Source organism: Drosophila busckii, chromosome 2L (assembly GCF_011750605.1).
Source record: "Drosophila busckii strain San Diego stock center, stock number 13000-0081.31 chromosome 2L, ASM1175060v1, whole genome shotgun sequence".
Classification (NCBI taxonomy): Eukaryota; Metazoa; Arthropoda; class Insecta; order Diptera; family Drosophilidae; genus Drosophila; species Drosophila busckii.
The window spans coordinates 5,850,144-5,869,967 of NC_046604.1; the positions used below are offsets into that span (position 1 = coordinate 5,850,144).

The 19,824-nt window shown below is 35.5% G+C and overlaps 4 protein-coding genes across 5 annotated transcripts; 3 read left to right on the top strand and 1 right to left on the bottom strand.

Annotated features, from left to right (window-relative positions):
- Positions 1-1,290: 1,290 nt before the first annotated feature.
- On the top strand, positions 1,291-2,798 carry LOC108600117 (cdc25-like protein phosphatase twine). The gene has a single exon (XM_017987997.2). It carries the CDS (start codon positions 1,365-1,367, stop codon positions 2,529-2,531), a length of 1,167 nt encoding a protein of 388 aa, XP_017843486.2. The 5' UTR covers positions 1,291-1,364; the 3' UTR covers positions 2,532-2,798.
- Positions 2,799-3,344: 546 nt separating this feature from the next.
- Positions 3,345-4,617, bottom strand: LOC108601764 (EndoGI). The gene is made up of 2 exons (XM_017990670.2): positions 4,509-4,617; positions 3,345-4,405 (listed from the first exon to the last, which is right to left on the bottom strand). The coding sequence occupies exons 1-2, from the start codon at positions 4,542-4,544 to the stop codon at positions 3,413-3,415; spliced, it is 1,029 nt and encodes a 342-aa protein (XP_017846159.2). The 5' UTR covers positions 4,545-4,617; the 3' UTR covers positions 3,345-3,412.
- Positions 4,618-11,493: 6,876 nt separating this feature from the next.
- On the top strand, positions 11,494-13,408 carry LOC117135088. The gene is made up of 3 exons (XM_033295027.1): positions 11,494-11,734; positions 12,386-12,463; positions 12,913-13,408. Exon 1 carries the CDS (start codon positions 11,519-11,521, stop codon positions 11,639-11,641), a length of 123 nt encoding a protein of 40 aa, XP_033150918.1. The 5' UTR covers positions 11,494-11,518; the 3' UTR covers positions 11,642-11,734; positions 12,386-12,463; positions 12,913-13,408.
- A 56-nt stretch (positions 13,409-13,464) lies between these two features.
- On the top strand, positions 13,465-15,859 carry LOC108594460 (protein tyrosine phosphatase type IVA 1). Of its 2 annotated transcripts, XM_033295022.1 has the most exons (4): positions 13,502-13,745; positions 13,815-13,981; positions 15,525-15,656; positions 15,726-15,859. In XM_033295022.1, the coding sequence occupies exons 1-4, from the start codon at positions 13,638-13,640 to the stop codon at positions 15,835-15,837; spliced, it is 519 nt and encodes a 172-aa protein (XP_033150913.1). In that variant the 5' UTR covers positions 13,502-13,637; the 3' UTR covers positions 15,838-15,859. The 2 variants fall into 2 exon arrangements, with proteins under 2 accessions (XP_033150912.1, XP_033150913.1); XM_033295021.1 differs by lacking the exons at positions 15,525-15,656; positions 15,726-15,859 and adding an exon at positions 15,067-15,367 and having other exon boundaries at positions 13,465-13,745.
- Positions 15,860-19,824: the final 3,965 nt, after the last annotated feature.

The window sequence follows — 19,824 nt, forward strand, 5'->3', positions numbered from 1 at the left end:
TTATAAAAATGTTAAAAGTGTCACATAGGCTTCAATATTGTAGTAGATTAAATTGCACTAAATTCAGTTGATTTTATGTTCTCGCTGCTTCGAGATTCCTCTGCTAAAGTGTAGCTCAACTATGGGCAATTAATCAACCATATTTAGAACGTCTTATTGAATTAGAGCTTAAAAGCAGACAGCAAGCATAACATAACAACTGGCTTGCAAAAAAAAAATATAGAAAAAAATTAGTTTACTCTTGTTGTTGCCACATTGTGTTGGCGTCGCTTTAGTTGTCTTTCCGTACATAAGCTGAAACGGTAATTATCTTTTGACAGCACTTAAGTGGGAATTTGGTTAAAACACATACAAGCACACATACATACATACATTTAAACACACATACACGTGCTGTGCGGCGAAAGATCGAAGGCGACAAGGCGCTGGCAACGTTAACGGCGACAAAGCGTTTTAACTTCTACACGAACTGACAGCTGAGGTTAAAACGAAGCCGATAATATGACAGACTGTCAGCTAATATTTTTCTGTAAAGGAGTGCGCAATTAACTTGAAATATTGATAAATGCATGCGAATTGGCTAAAATAAATCAACAGCGACTTTACGGGGTCTTTACTTACAGGTTTAGTGAGTTGTCTGTGTTGAAATTGTGTTTTGAAATTTTGAATATTGTTGTTACCACGCACAATATTCACCCCTGCTAATGTTTGGTGTGTTGGCAGTGTTGACATTGTATTTTGAAATTTTGAATATTTAATATTCACCACAAAGTACTTGTGGTAAGAACAAATTCAAAGCTTGAGCGGTAAGTGCTTCACAAAAAATTTGAAAAGTAGCGATCCAACTCAATGAGCATTACTAATGATATAAAAAATGTAACAGCACTGGAAATAAATTATGTTTTATGTTATATTTCAATTTCACATAAAATTATGTGTATATATCATAGAGCCTTAAATTAAGTAAGCAATTGTCACAATTGTAGCATAGCAAAATTATTATAACAATTTTTGGGAAATTTCAATAAACAGGCTGCAATCAGCTGCAACTAACACATGTGACTATGAAAGCACAAGATCGAACTATTGTCCATCCCTGAAGCTAACCATATGTATGTATGCGTGTGTGTGTGCGTACTTGCGTGTGTGTGATGATAGGTGAAAAATGAAAACGGCGCCAACAATAAAAGACAACCGCGCAGAGAGAGAGAGAGCGCGAAAATCAGTGACGAGAAAAAACAGCGTTTATCAAGCAGAAAAATCGAGGCAAGGACAACAATTAAGCAATTAAACCAAACAACGCGCATCAAAACGATAAACAAACGATCATTGGCAACAGCACGATCAGCTGTGCAAATCAAAAAATGCAGATGGAAAGAGGACACCGCATGGCAGGCAAGCGCTTGAGCCTGCTGCTCGACGACTGCGCCGTGGATCAACCAGAGCAGCCCGGCAGCGAAGAGGGTGTGGGCGAGCTGCGTGCTCCAAAGCGCTACAAGACACATGTACACAACTTGGGCTGCGAGGGCAGCGTGCTTTCGCCCATGACACAACTGTCGCGGCATATGCGGCTGCTGGGCAGAGAGGATGACACTGAGGACGGCACACCCAAGTCGAGCATGCGGCGCAGTTTCAATAGCGTCTGCTCCAGCTATGATTCCAGCAATAGCAACTCGCTGGATGATGAGTACATGGCCATGTTTGAGCTGGAGAATTTCGATGCAGCAACAGTGCAGCCGCAGTCGGAGCTACCCAACGATCTGGCTGCCTTGATCAGCGGCAAACTGAACACAGAAACCCAACAGCAGCTGGATACACCGCAGCGACCCAAGAGCAACGCCAGCACTGCTGCCAAGAAGCAACTGCGCAAGGCCATGTCCATGAATGATGCAGAAATCCTGCACGCTCTGGACGGCGAGGAGCCCGATTTGATTGGCGATCTTAGCAAACCGTGTGCTCTGCCCGTCATGCTCAACGGCCTGCGTCATCGCGATCTCAAAACCATCAGCTGTGATACTTTGGCGCGTCTCATGCGCGGCGAATTCGCTGAGCTCCACAACCGCTTGCAGATCATCGATTGCCGTTATCCCTACGAATACGAGGCGGGGCACATACGTGACGCCCTCAATCTCTACACGCACGCACAGATCAAAGAAGCCTTCCCGGCGCAGGACGAAGCCACTAAACGCATCTACGTCTTCCACTGCGAGTTCTCCTCGGAGCGCGGCCCAAAGCTTATGCGATTCCTGCGCAGCGCTGATCGCAGCGCCCATACGCATGATTATCCCACGCTGGATTATCCGGAGCTGTACTTGCTGCACAATGGCTACAAGGAGTTCTTCGCCAGCTTTGCGGACCTATGTGAACCACGCAACTATGTGCCCATGCTGGCGCCCGCCCACAACGAGGAGTATCGCTTGTTTCGTTCGAAAACCAAATCCTGGCAGAGCGGCGACAGCGACGCCGCTGCCGTTGATTCTCTGCCGCCGCGCTTACGTAAGTCGCGTTCACGTCTTCTCTATACGGAGTGAGGAGAGCCTGCAACTTCGGTCCAAGTGTTAGTTCAGTTCAAAATATTTTCAAAAGTTAAGCATTATTTATTGGCGGGGACTGGCCATGTTTGGTTGCGTTGCCAATCCCCACCCACCCCCACCATCGTTCATAAATTTATTTCTCGATTTTTGCTTTATTGTTGACAGTTCTGAAGTTTAGTTCTAAATGTCCTCTAGTCAGTTAGAAAAAAATTTATATTTTTGTTCATTTTGGCGTTGCTATAATTTTCAGTTACTAAAATAATTCCGGCCCTTTTTAATATTAATAAATTAAATTTATTTGTTATTATAAGTTCAATTTTAAGTGGAGAACCTCGCAGCTTTAACATTGACGCCAAGACTAGTTTTAAGTTTGAAAAATTAGCTAGTTAGAAATTTTAAAAAAGTGTTAAATACAAAAAGAAAAAGAAGTTATGGATAACGTTGTGATTAATTAAAAAACTAATTTTTATTTTGTATTTTTAATATGTAATAATATATTAATATTTACTATTTATTTAGCGCACAAGGCTTTTAATTTTAATTGAAAGTGCACAATAGGCTTAGCTGAAATGCATGTAAACGAATTTAAACTTAATAGTCTTCCCGCAGTATTATAAATAAACAATAAAGGAACACCTATAACAACAGATTTTAATATTTAAATTAATCTACTAACAATTAACCCATCTAAAAAAATATATAGACAAAAACTAAGCATAACCTTAAATTACAAAAAAAAAAGACTCAATTATCTCGTGTAATAAACATTTTATTTTGTTCGACAAGTACAAAATCAACAATTTAATTGCATTTTACAACTATAATAATATTTAAGACTTGGTCTTGTATAAATAATGTAAATTATTGTTATTTGAGATTTAGTCTTGTTCAACGACTGGAGGGTCGAAGGGCGCAGTGCAGCCGCCTCTGTTGTAGAACTCTACGGGTATGGAATCGTCTCTGTCAAAAAAGTCCGAGTCTCGGGAGCAACAAGGCCCCAGCTCCAGTTTGACAATCTTTTCGCTCCAGAACTCCAGCATGTTGCGTTCCAGCAGCCTGTCGCGCAACTCGACAATCCAATCGTTGTAGTCCCAGGGACCGTAGAAGGCAGCATCGCTTTTGTACTCCTGCAGCAGCTCGGAAGCCGTGTCGTACTCTTGTTGAGTGGGCGTGCCTTCAAATAGTAGCTGGCAGATGATGCTGCGCACAGCTGTGGCAATCTTCTGGACGCTTGCCTTATGTATATCATCGTCCACATGAATATTGACTACAACAAAGCGCTTCATTAGATCGCGGTACTGCTTCAGTGGGTTGTCTGCTGTAATCACCGCCTCGAAATTGCCCGTCATCGCAGCCACACGGTCGGCATCTGTCTCTGGCGTTTCCTCCGTCTGATCCGTGTTGCTGGCTTTGACCTTAAGGCTAGCGGCAAAGGGCGCCACACAGCCTGCATGCGCATAGAACTCCAGTGGCGGCTTGTCCTCGCTGTCAAATGCATCCGAGTCACGTGCCCAGCATGGACCCAGCTGCTTCTTTACAACCACATCACGCCAAAAGTCCAGTTGCTCTTGCTTGAGCAGCTCATCGCGCAGCTTAACGATCCATTCGTTGTATGGCCACGGCGCATAGAAACATGCATCGCTTTTGTATTCCGCCAGCAGCTCTCCGGCTTTGTGCTGTGACTCAGTGCGTGCTTCTTGTTTACAGTCGAACACTAATTTAAAGATGACATCATGAACAGCTAATCCAATTTTCTTAAAATTCTCTTTTGAAGTCTTATCGTCCAACTCTTCAGACGTAACATTTGTATCCATTAACTGCTCATACTCTTTAAGTGGCTCGCATTCGCTGATAACAAATTCGCTGCTGGCCTAAAAGGACAAATGTTGTTTTTACTATTGTTGATAGGTAATAAACGCCATATGGTAATTTTTAGCAATTCATTGATAATATAAAATATGTTTAATTACTTACCTGAGCGGCAGTTGTGTTCTCCGCTTTATCTGACATTTTTTTATTATTTGTTTCGGCTTTAAAAACTACCTGTAAATGCTTTGTTTACTTGTTAGCCACATTTACAAATAGGAGAATTTCATTAGTGGTGCAATAAGTTGCTGAATCGATATATCGATACGAAATCAGTTTGTTTACGTTGTGTACTGCTTGGCACTGGAACAGCACTGCTTGCACACCAGTGTGGAGCGCTCGTATAATTTGTTTGCAAAACAAGCAGTTTTAAAAGCATTGTCACCGATGGCTCTCAAACTGTATTGCTCGTAAATTAGTGATGTGTATTTGAGTAAAAACACCGATGTTTTCAAAATAAAACATCGATATTAACAACATCGTGAAATATCGTGGCAAAAAGACATCGATGGTTGATGCATCGATGTATTTACATCACTAATTTGAGGTTACAATATTTGACCACGTCGTGCTAAATGTCGCCTAATCGCAAATTCTTACTACTATTAAATATTACAAAATTGTAATGCGAATGTGCGCAACACAAGTTCAACTGTGAATCGAAGATATAAAAGAAATCAATCGCATTCGTAGAGTGCCCAGTGTCTGTGCCAGTGCTTCTGTCTGTGTGTGAGTGAGTTTTGGTGTGTGAGTGTGCGTGAATTACATTTTCTCGTACAAAAGGCAAAGAAAAAGAAACCAAGTTATACTCAAATGTGTATGGCAATTGTGGTAAGTTACAATCAATTAATAATTCATATAAAGCAGACTATAATAGTTACAGTAATGAGCTATATACATATGTATGTATTTGTTGCTATTAAATGCAATAAAGTGTGTATGCACTACCGCAATATAAATATGTGTGTACACAAGTTGTATGTAGACTTGCATTTGTATGTGTGCCTTGACATGATTGCATATGCATGGGTGTGTGTGTGTGTGAAACCTATTAACAAAAGCACATTATATTAACTGTTTAGTGTTAAAATTACTCAGTCTGGCTTCCGAGCAGACACTTGCTCACATACATACACATGTGTGGGCGTTAGCCCCATTGTACACACATGCACATGCAACATTAAATTTACCTTTAAATTGCATTGCTTAAGAACAAACATTTGTATACACATTTTATGTAAATATAAATATCTGTATATAGGCAAGTGTGACAGTTGAAAGTAAACGTCTGCAGTAGATTGACCTGGTTAAAGTAACTAGTGCAGCTGAAATGAAAGTAGGACATGACCGGGGAAGTAAATTACATACGCAGGACATATGCATGTGTGTGTGTGTGTATCATATATGTGTGTATGCTCCAAATTTTGCTTTTGCCATTCATCAATTTCAGTTTAAAATAGTGTACGGCAACGTACATAAATTAAATTCTAAAATTAAATTGAAATTTGTTTGCTTAAAGCAGTTGAAACTTTAATAGCTTTTCTAAGAAAAATGTTTAAATACAAAACAGAATATTGCTCAAATATTTATTTATTTTTATGTGGAAATTTAAAAGTTTCTTTAAACACAATTTATGCTACAAAGCGAATTGACATTTATTTTTAAAAATATGAATGTATGTACTTTGCTCTTGAGTTCACTATCATGTGATTGTACTGTAGCTACATATCCGCTTTAAAAATTCATACTGCTGTTGATTAAAGAAATTTAATCATTTGCAATTATTATATACGTCAGTGCATGAGCTCTGAGTTATATCTAATCTGTTGAATGTTAAATAGATTTATCATATCAAAAAGTAAAAGCAAACAAAAGACTCATAAGAAAAATAAAAAATAAACTCATGAAATCGTTGAGCATGTGGATGGAGGAGAAAAACAACAAAAACCAAAAATCAAGCGAATCAGTTGAATTTTATTCTGAGCAATTGAGGACGCGATACGTATCTTGTCCGCCAAGTTTTAAATATTATTTTCTTACGTACCGGATAAATATATATATAGGCTATAATTTAACTTTTAAATACTTAATGCTTGTTCGGTATGTACAATAATTTAAATTGCCATTTGCAAAAACTTTAAGTACTTATTTCATTATCAGACACATGCCACAGTGTTTATCTATATACATGAATATGTATGTATATATATAAAGCTAATCAAATGTTTGTCATTTACGTCATTGCGCGGCACATTAGCTGCTAATTGATAAAAAATTTATATAAAAAAGCATAACTGTTGATTGAATACTTTATGCTGCTTTAACTTTTACCCGTTCGTCTGTCCTTGAACAAGTTCAATGATATTCCTCGTTAAGCGCAAATGTAGTTGTTGATTTTGAGTTTGTTATATTCCCCAAAAAAAGAGAAAGAGAGAGAGAGAGCGAGAGAGAGGAACAACTTACATAGTATATAAATAAAATTAAAAGATTGCTGCTGGCACTTTCAACCAACGCGTTGTTCTCTTCTGTTTTCTTTGTCTACAAGACACATGACAGACGATAGAAAGTATTTATGTGAAAGAGCATATATATATATATGCATATTATGTACATAGTATTTAGTTGTGTACATGTATTGTGTACAAAAGAATTCATGTATGTCCGCACCATACGTAAGAAGCAAAAGTAATAAGCGATAAGGCTTTTAAAATATACTCACAGCCAAATAGCCATCTACGTAATAGGTTGTAAAATTATAAAAATAATTGATGCAGGTAATACAAAATGTAATTTACAGTGGGTCTATATACCAAATAATCGAATAAAAAATGCTATCAATGTATCAAAAGATAAATCAAGAAGATTCAATCTGTAGTGTCACTTTATTTTCTATAAAAAATACATCAATAATCTATTGTAAAGCATTTATTTAGAAAAATTAAATAAAAATGTGTTTAATATTTATATCGTAGTACTGCTAAACTAACTGCAAAATCAAATTGAGTAATATTTTTATAAAAATTAACAAAAACATATTTATGTTTGAGGCTCTTCCCAATTTACTTGCCACTCTTGATAGCCGCTATCAATACAAGGAATCAAAAGTTCAGGGTCATAGACAAACAAAATATTTGTAAATATAACAAATTCATAATTTATTGCGTGCTGTAAAGTTGTGAAACTAAATGGCATTGAAAATTATTGCACACATTTTTCATTTCGATTGATTGGAGCTGGATCTGAAGCTCCCACGCTTGACTCTCTCTCTGTTCATAACAACTGACAATTGTCAACGAGACAGAAGTATGTACATATGTTTTTTACATATATCTATATGCTGTATATCTAGCATTGTCACGTTTCCGGGGAGCGTGCAATTTTCACCAATATATATATATATACATATATGTGCATGTCATGTCTAAATATAGCCCCAAAAGGAATAATAAAAACAGAACCGAATCCGAAACACATGCAGCACACTTACAACGTCATTTGTCGTCAGTTGACGATGAAGAAGAGGAAGCAGACACTAAAAACCACTAGCCAAATCTATAAATAGCTAAATACTATTGTGGTTGGCTTAATGGCTGAAGCAAAGAGTAGCGTAGTACATGCAATAAAAAAACAACAACAACAGTAAGAACAACAAACATTTCGCTAACCTTTCGAGCAAACCGCCCAAACTAAACAAAGATTGATTAAACTTTTGAAATAATATGCAGGCCTTCGAGCTATACAAATAGTTATGGTTGACTTTTAGTTGTTGTAAATCAGAGCAAATGACGCATTTGTTGACTTTACAGTTATCAGCTAAAGTGCTCGGAGAGTTCAAGTACATGCGCTATATATGTCGCAGGCAGATTATTTTTTATCTTTAGCTTCAGTGCGCGTATAAATCTAAAAAGTTTTTAGCAATTAGTTGAGACACTTCTTTTATTATTATAAAAAGCAATTTTCTTATTAAATTTCGAATCAATGACGTACTTGGCTTAGCCTTTGCTATTTCATTTAATTACCAAATGTTCTTTCTTAGCCAAAACTCCCTGTTATGGTGAAATAGCTAAACTACAGTTACACAGTTATTTAGTTTGGGGCAATATTTCCACTTGCCATGACGCCCATGCCATATTCCCAGCGAAAAAAAATCAATAATTTGGAGCAGATTCGTGTGCAGTCGTCGTTTACCACCCACCTCAGCCCCCTTTTGTTGTTAGTGCGCTTATTGCGATTCTGTTTGTCATGTGCTCTTTCGCCAAATACATATATATACAGTTATATATATTAATGTTTAAGTGTAGTTAAGTGCCATTAGCCCTTTGGTCTAACTACTTAGATTTATTACCAAAACGCTGCTTAGCTTAGCTTATGACGAAATTAAATGAAATAATGAACTGATTTAATTACAAGATATTTTTTATAACGCAAATATTTTTATGAATTATTTCTTGCTTTCGTTCAGCACAAGTTCAATTGAACTAGAAATGTGAGCTGATAAAGCTAAAGCCTAGTACCAGCTTTCAATTTGCAGTTCTAAAAATTTGCATATGTTAAGTAAATTATATTTGTTAATTGAATGAATTGAAGCAAAACAACAAATTGCTAGCAGCTGTGCAAGCTAAAAAATACAAAATTGAATTTTATGTGCAGCTTAAATCGAAAATATGCTTAGTAAATTGTTATATTTCGCTGTCGCGACTAAACAAATAAAATTCAAATAGTATAAGCGCTTTGTTGCTGCTTTAACTCAAATGTTATATTATTATTATTGAGCGATATTAAGTGACGACAGACGGTGTCGAATTGCTTAGCGCGTGTCTGGACTTTAAGTTATGTACTATGCGCTATTTTAAAGATAATATAAACAATAGACTGTCAGACCAACACAGTCTGGGAATTTGGCTTAAAGCTGGCAATCAGGCCTAGACATGCAGCCATTAAACTCGAGTTAACCCAACGCACACGCATTTACCTTTATTTTCTTATTTTGCGTGCAGACAACAATTCCTTCTTGACATTACTAAGGTTCCTGGTTTGTAGTCTTTGTCTCAGCCAGGGCTTGTTGTTGTTTTTTATGTGTGTGTTGTGTGTGTGTGTGTGTGTGTCTACCAAACGACTTGCTTCCCAAATGGCATTGACTCGTCGTCCGACCAGAGTGCAGTCAACTTTCAGCTCGAGACTCTCTCGCTCTGACTCTCGTTTTATCTTTAATTCTTCAGCAGACAGAAAATACTTGACAGCATATTGTTGCTTTTGAGTGGAAGTTTAGCCTATCAATGTCAATGCTGTCGTTATCGTCAATACTTCAGTCCCAAAACTCTCTTCCCATTGCTCTTGGAAACAAAGCTAAAATACTCATAGCTTATGGAATCTCAGCATAAATCGCTTGCTGATTAGATTAGTTTATACAGAAATATATCTCAGGGCTATAATATTGTTTAGCCAAACAAGGAAATCAAATATTTCATTGCTTGTCCCCAAGTTTCCAACATTTGTAAGGTGTTAAATGTAAGGCTAATTTACAACAATGCTCGAAATGCCTGAGACTTCCATAATTATTATAATTATTGCCTTTAAAGGTGATTTATTTTATTTCTAGAACACGCGCTGTGTGCATATTTATTCTATGAATTATATTAGTTGTACTTATTAGTCGCGAATTTATGTGCACTGAAGTGAAACATGGGGCTGTAGCTCCCGTGCCTTGGATTACGTATACGTAATACACGCGAAGAAATTTGTTAGATACGAGTAAAATGGGAAAAAAAAACTTTTTCAAAATATTATAATAAAATAAATGAATATATATTTTATTTATCGAGTCAGAACTTTTATTAATGATTTTCTTATGCTTCAATTACACTAGTTAACAAGTAAGTCCCAAAGCGTTTATTGCCAATTGTCAACATTGACATTGTAATAATTTAGAATTTAGTTATTTTCATGTTGAGTTTATTCCTTGCATAAAATAAAAAGCTGGTTTAAGTGTCCAATTTATTCTTCTTACATTTAAATACAGTTAGAAATACTGAAAGTGTAATTGAAAATACTTATATAACAATTATTTTTCTCAGTGTATGCATAGGCTGTTTGTATTTGTGACTTCCCACATGAACACTTCGACCTGGTACTACATATTAAATGAAATTTGCAATATAAATACATGCACACATACACATGTGTGTGTGTGTGTGTGTGTAACAATGCCGGTTACTTAACATTGTTTTATGCACAGTGTGCCCGCCTACAGTTGCTTACTGCTTTGATAAGCTTTCAACTGGTTTCAATTTCTGGCATGGCTTTCTCATTCGGTTTCCAACTGTTTTGTGCGGTTTGCGGCCTTGGATTGCTTATAGTTGTCGTAGTTGCTTTTCTTATTGTTGTTGTTGTTGCTGTCGTGTGGTCGTCCGACAGTTAATTCTATATAATTTAAGTGTCACAACGTGGTTTTTTTATTTTTCTTAAATAACCATTGACCTTGGTTAGCTGACAGGCTTTTCATGCTGAGATAAATAGGAAAAGCGTGTCGTGAGCTAAAATGATATTAAACTGATGCGAAATTTGCATATTGCTTAGCAAATGATCTATTAACGAGTTGAGAATATATAAGCGCCAGTTAAGGGCAGCCTCACCCAAGTGTAAACAATAAGCAGCATTTATAAAAAAAAGCAATTTAACAATCTTTTTGCTGTCAATTGAAATTGTTTTAAAAGCTGCGACAGAGCGTAAAATTTTTTTTGCATACAGAGACAATCAGTATGGATGGCCAGCAGCAGATCCAACAGAGCGAACGAGTGTAGACATGTGCGTCATAGGGCGACGACAAAAGGAGCCAAGTGCGCCCAGCTCAACTGCCTGCGTCAGCGTAAATGGAGAGAGAGAGAGAGAGAGAGAGCGGCAAAGCAGTGCGAGAGAGTTTACAAACAAAGCAGCCGCCTTTAAATGAAACTGAAAACAAGTGGCGCGTCAATCGTTGCGCGCTCACACACACACACATACACATACTCCCACTCTCTTTGGCGCGCGCTCTCTCTGTCTCTCTGTGGGTGCCCACTGCTTGCTGGCAGCGGTGGCGACAGTTGTTAAACCGTTGTACTGCGTTCAGTCGATAGCAAAAGATGAAACAGTGCTCATCACGCAACAATTGGTGTCTGCTCAGTGTTCAAATCGATCAGCGTCTTAGAATTGACACCTGTCGATATCTAATCGAGATATTATCACGTCGCACAACGGGCGATTAATATATTCAGTACCATATATATAGAGAATTAAACGCGCTATAACTCTGAATTGTGCTAATAATCAGTGTCAACTGTAAATACCAAATGCCATAGGTATGGGTCCTCCCCCCCCAGCGTATGAGAGTATGAGTGATTTTTCAAAGACGCAAAAATTGCATAAGTCAAAAGTAAAAACCAGACACAAGCATCATAATTTTCCTCCATACGTGCCAAAGTGTTTCGAAACGATTCTACAAGTGAAAGTTGCGCCTATGTACATACTTTATATACATACTGTGTATACAGACTCATACCTGTATAAATTTTGAAAAAGCTTTGTGCGAATTTGCTTAATGTTTCCAACTAAAAAGCCCCCCAGGCGCAAATGTTCCTAGAATTATTATTGTTTGCTTTCGGTATTTGCAAAAAGTATTATCAATATACAAATATACATACAGACAGACAGACAGAGGTTCGAAAGTATATAATCTAGAGACTGTTTGTTTTTTGCGTACATTGTATGTATGTTATACAATTTTGTGTTCCTTCTATCGTTTTGTTGTCTATATTTAATGGTCTGTTGCATATACATGTCTATACGTATGCTGAGTGTTGTTTGTTTTCAAACGCAAATGTGACGTAGATGAAATTTATTTTAAATATGCACTCACACACTTGACGGATCTATGCATATATATATATCAATGTCTATAATTTTGCCTTATCATGCATTTAAAATAAATAATTTGTATCTTCTACTTGCAGTTGGTTAGACCTGTTCCCACATCTATGGAGTTTCATCTAGACAGCGCAGAATACTGCCAGGCACAGCACAAATAAAAAGTAAGTTTAATTATAAAATAAATGAATATGTCGCAAGCATAATTTAAATTGCATGAATAAGAGTAAAAAATATATGCAAATTTAATGCTTGAACAACAGCTGCGAGACTGTAATGAGTCACTTTAAATTGTTTGCCAGGGCTGCACAAAAGTTAAAGATTTGTATATTATTGTGTTATTTTGCATTTACATAATAACTTTAAGTTTTCTTCTTTGACGAAATTAAGCAATTCAATTTAAATTACGCAGCCCTGGTAATGTTAACTTAAGCCCAAATTAAAGTAGATCCACTGTCAATTTTAATTGAAATTTATTTGTTTTGTTGTTAAGACAATTGTTCAAATAAATTAATTGAGCGCTTTGCAATTAAAAATTACAAACAAAATTAAATTTTTATTTTTTATTGCTAAAACTTCGTCTAATATGAAAATTGTCTTGTCTGTTTTACAGGTAATCAAGAAAGAATTCGATCAAGGCTCTGTTTAGCCAAAGAGATAACGCGATTGTGGCAGGGAGAGAGAGAGAGAGAGAGCGAGCAAGAGCGAGAGCGAGAGAGAGGGCAATAAGCCAGCAGCGCTCGCAGATAACAATACTGAAAACAGATTATTTAGAAATTCTAGGTGAACGTAGTTCATATCACGATAAGAATATTATAGGTTAACTAGGAGAGCCACAACGAAAAATAGCTTGGCTGGCAATTGGCAATTGTTTTAGAAAGAACTGAATCTGAATCTAAAGAAACATATATATAAATCATTTATTTCAGTTTGAGTTTGATTGGCGTGGAGTAAAAACAGGGATCTTTTTTGAATAGACGTCTTTCGGTTTTTGAATTCAACTTTTCATTTCTTGTGATAGCATTGCGAAAATCCCAAATTGTACTTAATTAATTTATATAAACAATCAAAAAATCAAACTTGCGTTTTGTCGTATATTTATGAAATATATATACACACTCACACACATACACATACACATATAGGTATATATATATTTTTTATAAACGAAAAACTAAAGAAATTTTCCAATTAAAATCGAGCAACTTCCCGAAAGTCGAATCAAATATACATATAGGCTAAGGCTAAAGCGCAGATTTTGCAATTAAAATTCAAAACGAAATTCTAACCGGTCTTAGAGTTTAGAGTCGAGGTTGTTAACAAAGTTAGGCAAACAAAATGCGTCAAAAGGATCTGCGCCCAGCACCTGCCCTTATCGAATATAAGGGCATGAAGTTCCTAATCACCGATCGACCATCAGACATAACAATTAATCATTACATTATGGTGAGTATGAGTGAATATCTATATAGAGGATGGACATTTATTTATTAAATAACTCTCTACGCATTGCAGGAGCTTAAAAAGAACAATGTTAACACTGTGGTCCGCGTCTGTGAGCCGAGCTACAATACGGACGAGCTGGAGGCTCAGGCCATAACGGTTAAGGATCTGGCCTTTGACGATGGCACCTTTCCGCCGCAACAGGTCGTTGACGAGTGGTTTGAGATCCTAAAGGATAAGTAAGTAATGCGACTTGTATAACTATTTTCCACATATATATAAAGTAGTTGCTCAGTAACATAATTGTACAAAATACTCGACATATTTCATTTGCTGTAAGTTTTTAGTTTGACTTGGAATATAAATACCAAACTAAATACCAAATCAATAAGCCAAATTGTAAGCGCTCTAATCTCTCACCCAGCTAAAGCTCACGCTATATAAATAAACATACATATCCTGTAGTTAAACGCTTAGGCTTTGCTTAAGCTTTTGCTTGATTTATTCAATTTATACTAGCAAATATTTTTTACCTTTCTGTTAAACAAAGCGAGATACATGTGAATGTGAGAAATTTCAATTCTAAAACTCACTTTATATTAAAATTTTTAGCAATTAATAGACTGATTAAGATCAACAGAGTTTGCTTATTTTTATCTAACAAATAATGCAGCCCTGCATGTATTCTATACATACTGTGTATATATTCTATAATTTAGAAATACTACTTGCTTGAATTCTTAGAATGTTTCATAACAGAATTTTGCACTAATTCCATTTAAAAAGAAACTGAAATAAACAAAGCAGTTTTCATAATTTTAACAAGTCGAATAAAACGGAAGCGAAAAGATTTTTTTCACCTGATAAAGTATTGCAAAATGATGAGTTTACATTTATCAGTAATATATAAAATATATATTAATTCATAACTTAAAAAGAATGTATACATAAATAAAAATGTATATGCTAAGGAACAAAGTTCAAATACAAATTTATATAAAGACAGTTTTTTAAATGCAAAATACATTTAGATAAAATCTTTTAAATTTTTTAGTCTAAAATAAACTCTTACAAACATTTGCCTCGCTTAATTTAGTTCCTTTTTGTACATTTTCTTCCCCTTTTGATTTCAAAGTGTTAAACTTATCTCTCAAGTTAAATCGTAATCTTACCTTACTTCCTTCCTTATATACTTTTGTGTATGTGAATGTTCAACGTTTGTGTTCTGTTTAAAAATCAAAATACCAAAAATACCGCTGGCTAGTTTTAGAAAGTCCACAAGCGCTACACTATCCTACTACAAACATAAGCGTTTCTCGCTCAGACACATACCAAAAACAGCTCCAATGACAGCAACCACAACCACAACAACAACAACAGCAACAAGAAAAAGCGCTAGCCGAGCCAGTCTCTCGGTAGCAGCAGTAACAGCAGCAGCAGCGTCAACAGATTATGATAGAGATACCATGCCCCTAACAGCCAATGAAAATCCGCAAAGCGAAACTGCAGTTAGTTTTCAAAATACTACTACTCCTACTACTACTTCCACTACTACTACTACTACTTCTACTACTACTACTACTAGTACTGATAATGAGACTTGTCGGTAAGCGTTTTGCCTCCTCAGAGAGCCTTGCTAACAATTTACCAAAAAAAAATTTATAGAATTATATGCAAAAGCAGCAAAAGTTGTGTTGAAATTTTCAAGCTTTAATTAGTATGCTTAAGTAGCCCGAAAGTAAACTGTTTAATTAATTTAATTAAATGCTCTTCTTTTTGTAGATATCAGCAGAACACAGAGGCCTGTGTGGCGGTCCACTGCGTGGCAGGTTTGGGACGTGCCCCAGTCTTGGTGGCACTGGCTCTCATCGAATTGGGCTTGAAGTACGAGGCGGCTGTGGAGATGATCAGAGAGTGAGTGTCAAATGATAAAAAGGAAACTGTTTCATTCTTAAACTAAATTGAATCTTTTCTCGCTTGCAGTAAACGACGCGGCGCCATCAATGCCAAACAGCTCTCATTTTTGGAAAAATACAAACCGAAGGCGCGGCTAAAGCACAAAAATGGCCACAAAAACTCATGTTCTGTGCAATAGATTTTCCAAAACCACACACACACACACACACACATACACATATATATATTTATATATATATATTCCCACCAGATAAAAAGTGTTCATTTTTTCAAACAAAAAAAAAAACAACAGCAACAATTAAACTATAAATCTAACTATTGCCCAAACCCCACAAACACCCACACACAGTCTATAGAAAAGGAAGAGATCAAAAGAGAAGAGAAATAGCCACAGCCCAGTTATGTATTCAAGAGAGAAAGTAAACAAGTCACAATCTGTATTGGCTTCATTTGTATTTATTGTATTTTGTATTATTTAATGTGTTTTGATTTAATTTTAATTAAACTTTGTGTAAACCCCAAAGTTAGTTTCCCCCCAAAACCAAGAATATATAAACTAAACACCAACTTGAGCATAATTGTACATAAATAATATTGCTATGCAGCCAAAAACACAAAAACAAAACAAAAGAAAAAGTATGAAAACATTTAAAGTATATATATACATATATGAAAAAAATATACATGAAATCAGTTATATAGCAACTAAATGCAAATAAATGTTTAGAGACAGCGCTTAAATTACAGCAAAGTTAGTCGTTGATGTAAACTCGAAAAGGTTCTACTTACATACAGATACATATATGTCTACATAAAGCTCCACATCTAAATGATATCTAAATGATTGCCGCATTTGATAATAAATGTATAAACGTACTTAATCGCATGTTTTAGTTTAGCTAGGCGCTCATACTTACAGTTATACGTACATATTTAAATATGCATAGAAATGTCTCGGTTCGCTTCGTTTCGTTGTGAGAGAACAAAATTCTAAAGATTAACACCAAACAAACAAACAAACGATTGAACGATGTATCTAAACCTAACAAAAACTATCTTAAGCCGATCAATGTTTTACTGTCAATTAGTTTCAACTTTTTATGTACATGGATTTTATATTGCAATATTTGTTTTATATGCTTCAAAGGCAGCGCCATATACTATTTATATATACTATTTGAAAAGCTCCGCTGACAACACATCAATTATATTATTATGGCTTATACGAAGCTAATTCTAAATGTCTACATTGCATTACAATTTCCACAACCACAAAAATAATTACAACAACAACAAAATATATATGCAGCATTTAAATATATATATATATATATGTATATGCAGCAATACAGACAGACAACAAAAAGAACAACAACAATAAAAAATTGAGAAAATGAACATGAAAAAATGAAACAAATCTTATATAACAAATTATAGTGAGTATATAATGCAGAAACGTAAAAACAAAAACATATAATGCTTACAATTAATTTATCCGATATTGAAATGTAATTTTTTAAAATGTTAGTCATTACAATGAAATAAAAACTCATATATGAAAACTAAATATTTAATCGAATACATGTCACATTTAATTTTCATTTTGGAAACAATTCGTCTGAGATTCTGTTAACAGCAGATAAAGCGGAACAGTCATCGCTCTATTCAAAATTAAATTTAAATGCTGTTTGTTGTGCGATTTTTCATGTTTGTCTCCTATTTTCAGAAACCGGAAGCATAAACTCCTTCGGCTGGATTCTGGATTTCTTCTACATCGTTAATGTATGTTTAGTGGCTCCTGAACTGTTGTCTCAACTGGAACGATGGGAAAAGTTACTGTGAAGGACTCCCACTGCTAGACAGGGGCAAACCCCATAGCAATTGGTCATTGGCTGTCAAAGATTTGTGGCATACGCTCTTTGTATCTACATTCAAGTGCAATAACTACGCTCCAATACGATAATGCAACGATTTAAATGTTCCCTTAGTTGTAAGATCTATTTAAGTCAAAGCTCAATTATATAGCTATTGTTTTTATATTATAAGATATTATAATTAAAATTGTTCATCGCACTGGCGAATGCGCTGTATCGTATTGAGAATATACTTACCTTGCTTACCCTATGTTTCCAAAGATTTTTTGTACGTCAGCAACCAAAAGATATGTTGTACCCTAAAAACCAAATGTTGTTTGTACTTCAGCAACCATGTTGTTTGCACTTAGTACTTTTCTTTATTCGATCTAAGGCAGCACTTTATTAATCACAAAACACAGCAGCATATATTTATTTATAATCTCATGAGTGAATAAGGCCAAAAAATGGCTTCTCAAAGTTAGAAACTGATAGGAAATGAAGACGGCATCATTTTTGGCAAAAATTTACGGTGGTTACATTCACGATTTTTTGCAAAATATCGAAAAAGTGCGTAGACTTCCAAGATGAATGCAAGGTTTTGATCGTATGCATTCACGAGTCTAAAGATGCATGAAAACTCCGCAACCGGACTGCATTTCGCTGAATTTACGGCTTATCAAAGTGCGCTATTTCACAAAAATTTGGCTTGTTAGTTTACTATTTTGTTTATAAAATGCAAAAATTTTTATATCATACAACCTTATACTCCTTTTAATTGTGCTTTCCAAGCCAACATATAAACGTGTAAGCCATTTGGATCGGATTTTTTTAGCTGAGTTATAGCTTTGCAAAGTTTGAAATTAAACAAAACATAAGTCTACACGATTGCTTTCTTGCCATAACTATTTCAAAAACAAGTTTTTATTTATCTTACCACTTACAGCATATGTTATTTAGTATCTCATGTGAGTAGCATAAGCCGAGGAAACTGTTGTGTGGGATTTTTTTTGGCTGAGATATACTTTTGCAAGTTAGAAAGTGATAAGAAATGAGAAGGCATCATTTTTGGCAAAAATTGACAGGGGTACATTACGATTTTTGCCAAAATATCGAAAATCGTAGACTTTCCAAGTGTTGAATGCAGTTTTATTCTTATGCATCTCACGAGTTTAACAAGGCAAAAACTCCGCAACCGGATGCAATTTCGCAGAATTACGGCTTATCAAAGTGCCATATACAGACATTTGGCTTGTTTGTTTACTATTTTGTTCATAATTTCTCCAAATAAATTTTATATCATACGACCTGTTATAAGCTCATTTATAATTGTGCTTTCCACGCCAACATATAGACGTGTACGGCATTTGGTCGGATTTGTTTTAGCTGAGTTATAGCTTTGCAAAGTTTTATATTTCTAACAAAATTTGGCAAATATGGAAAATCGGTAGACTTTTCCAAGTTTGAATGCAGTTTATTCTCTATGCATCTCACGAGTCTAACGAATGGCATGAAACTCCGGCAACCGGATGCAAGTTTCGCTGAATTACGGCTAGTCAAGTGCATTTTTACAAAAATTTGTTTGTTAGTTTACTATTATGTTCATAACTTCGCCAAGATAATTTTTATATCATACATCTTAGGACTCATTTTATTGTGCTTCCACGCCAAATATAGACTTGTACGGCAGATAGATTTTTTTTAGCTGAGTAATAGCTTTGCAAAGTTTGAAATTAAACAAAAATATACTCTGCAGCATTGGTTTTCTTGCCATAACTATTTCAAAAACAATTTTTTATTTATCTAACACTACAGCATATGTTTATTTAGTATCTCATGAGTAGATTAAGCCTGAGAACACTTTTGTGGGATTTTTTTTGGCTGAGATATAGCTTCTCAAAGCTTAGAAAGTGATAAGAAATTGAAGGACGCTCATTTTTGGCAAAAAATTTACAGGGTTACATCTACGATTTTTGGCAAAATATCGAAAATCGTAGACTTTTCAAGTTTGAATGCAGTTTTATTCATTATGCATCTCAAGAGTCAACCAATGCATGAAACTCCGCAACCGGATGCAATTTCGCAGAATTACGGCTTATCAAAGTGCGATTATTTCACGAAAATTTATGTCTTGTTATTTGCGTGATTTGTTCATAACTTCGCCAAATAATTTTTATATCATACAATCTTGGACTCATTTATATTGTGCTTTCCACGCCAACATATAGACGTGTACGGCATTTGGATAGGATTTTTTTGAGCTGAGTAATGCTTTGCAACGTTTGGAAATTAAAAACAAAAGATACTCTTCA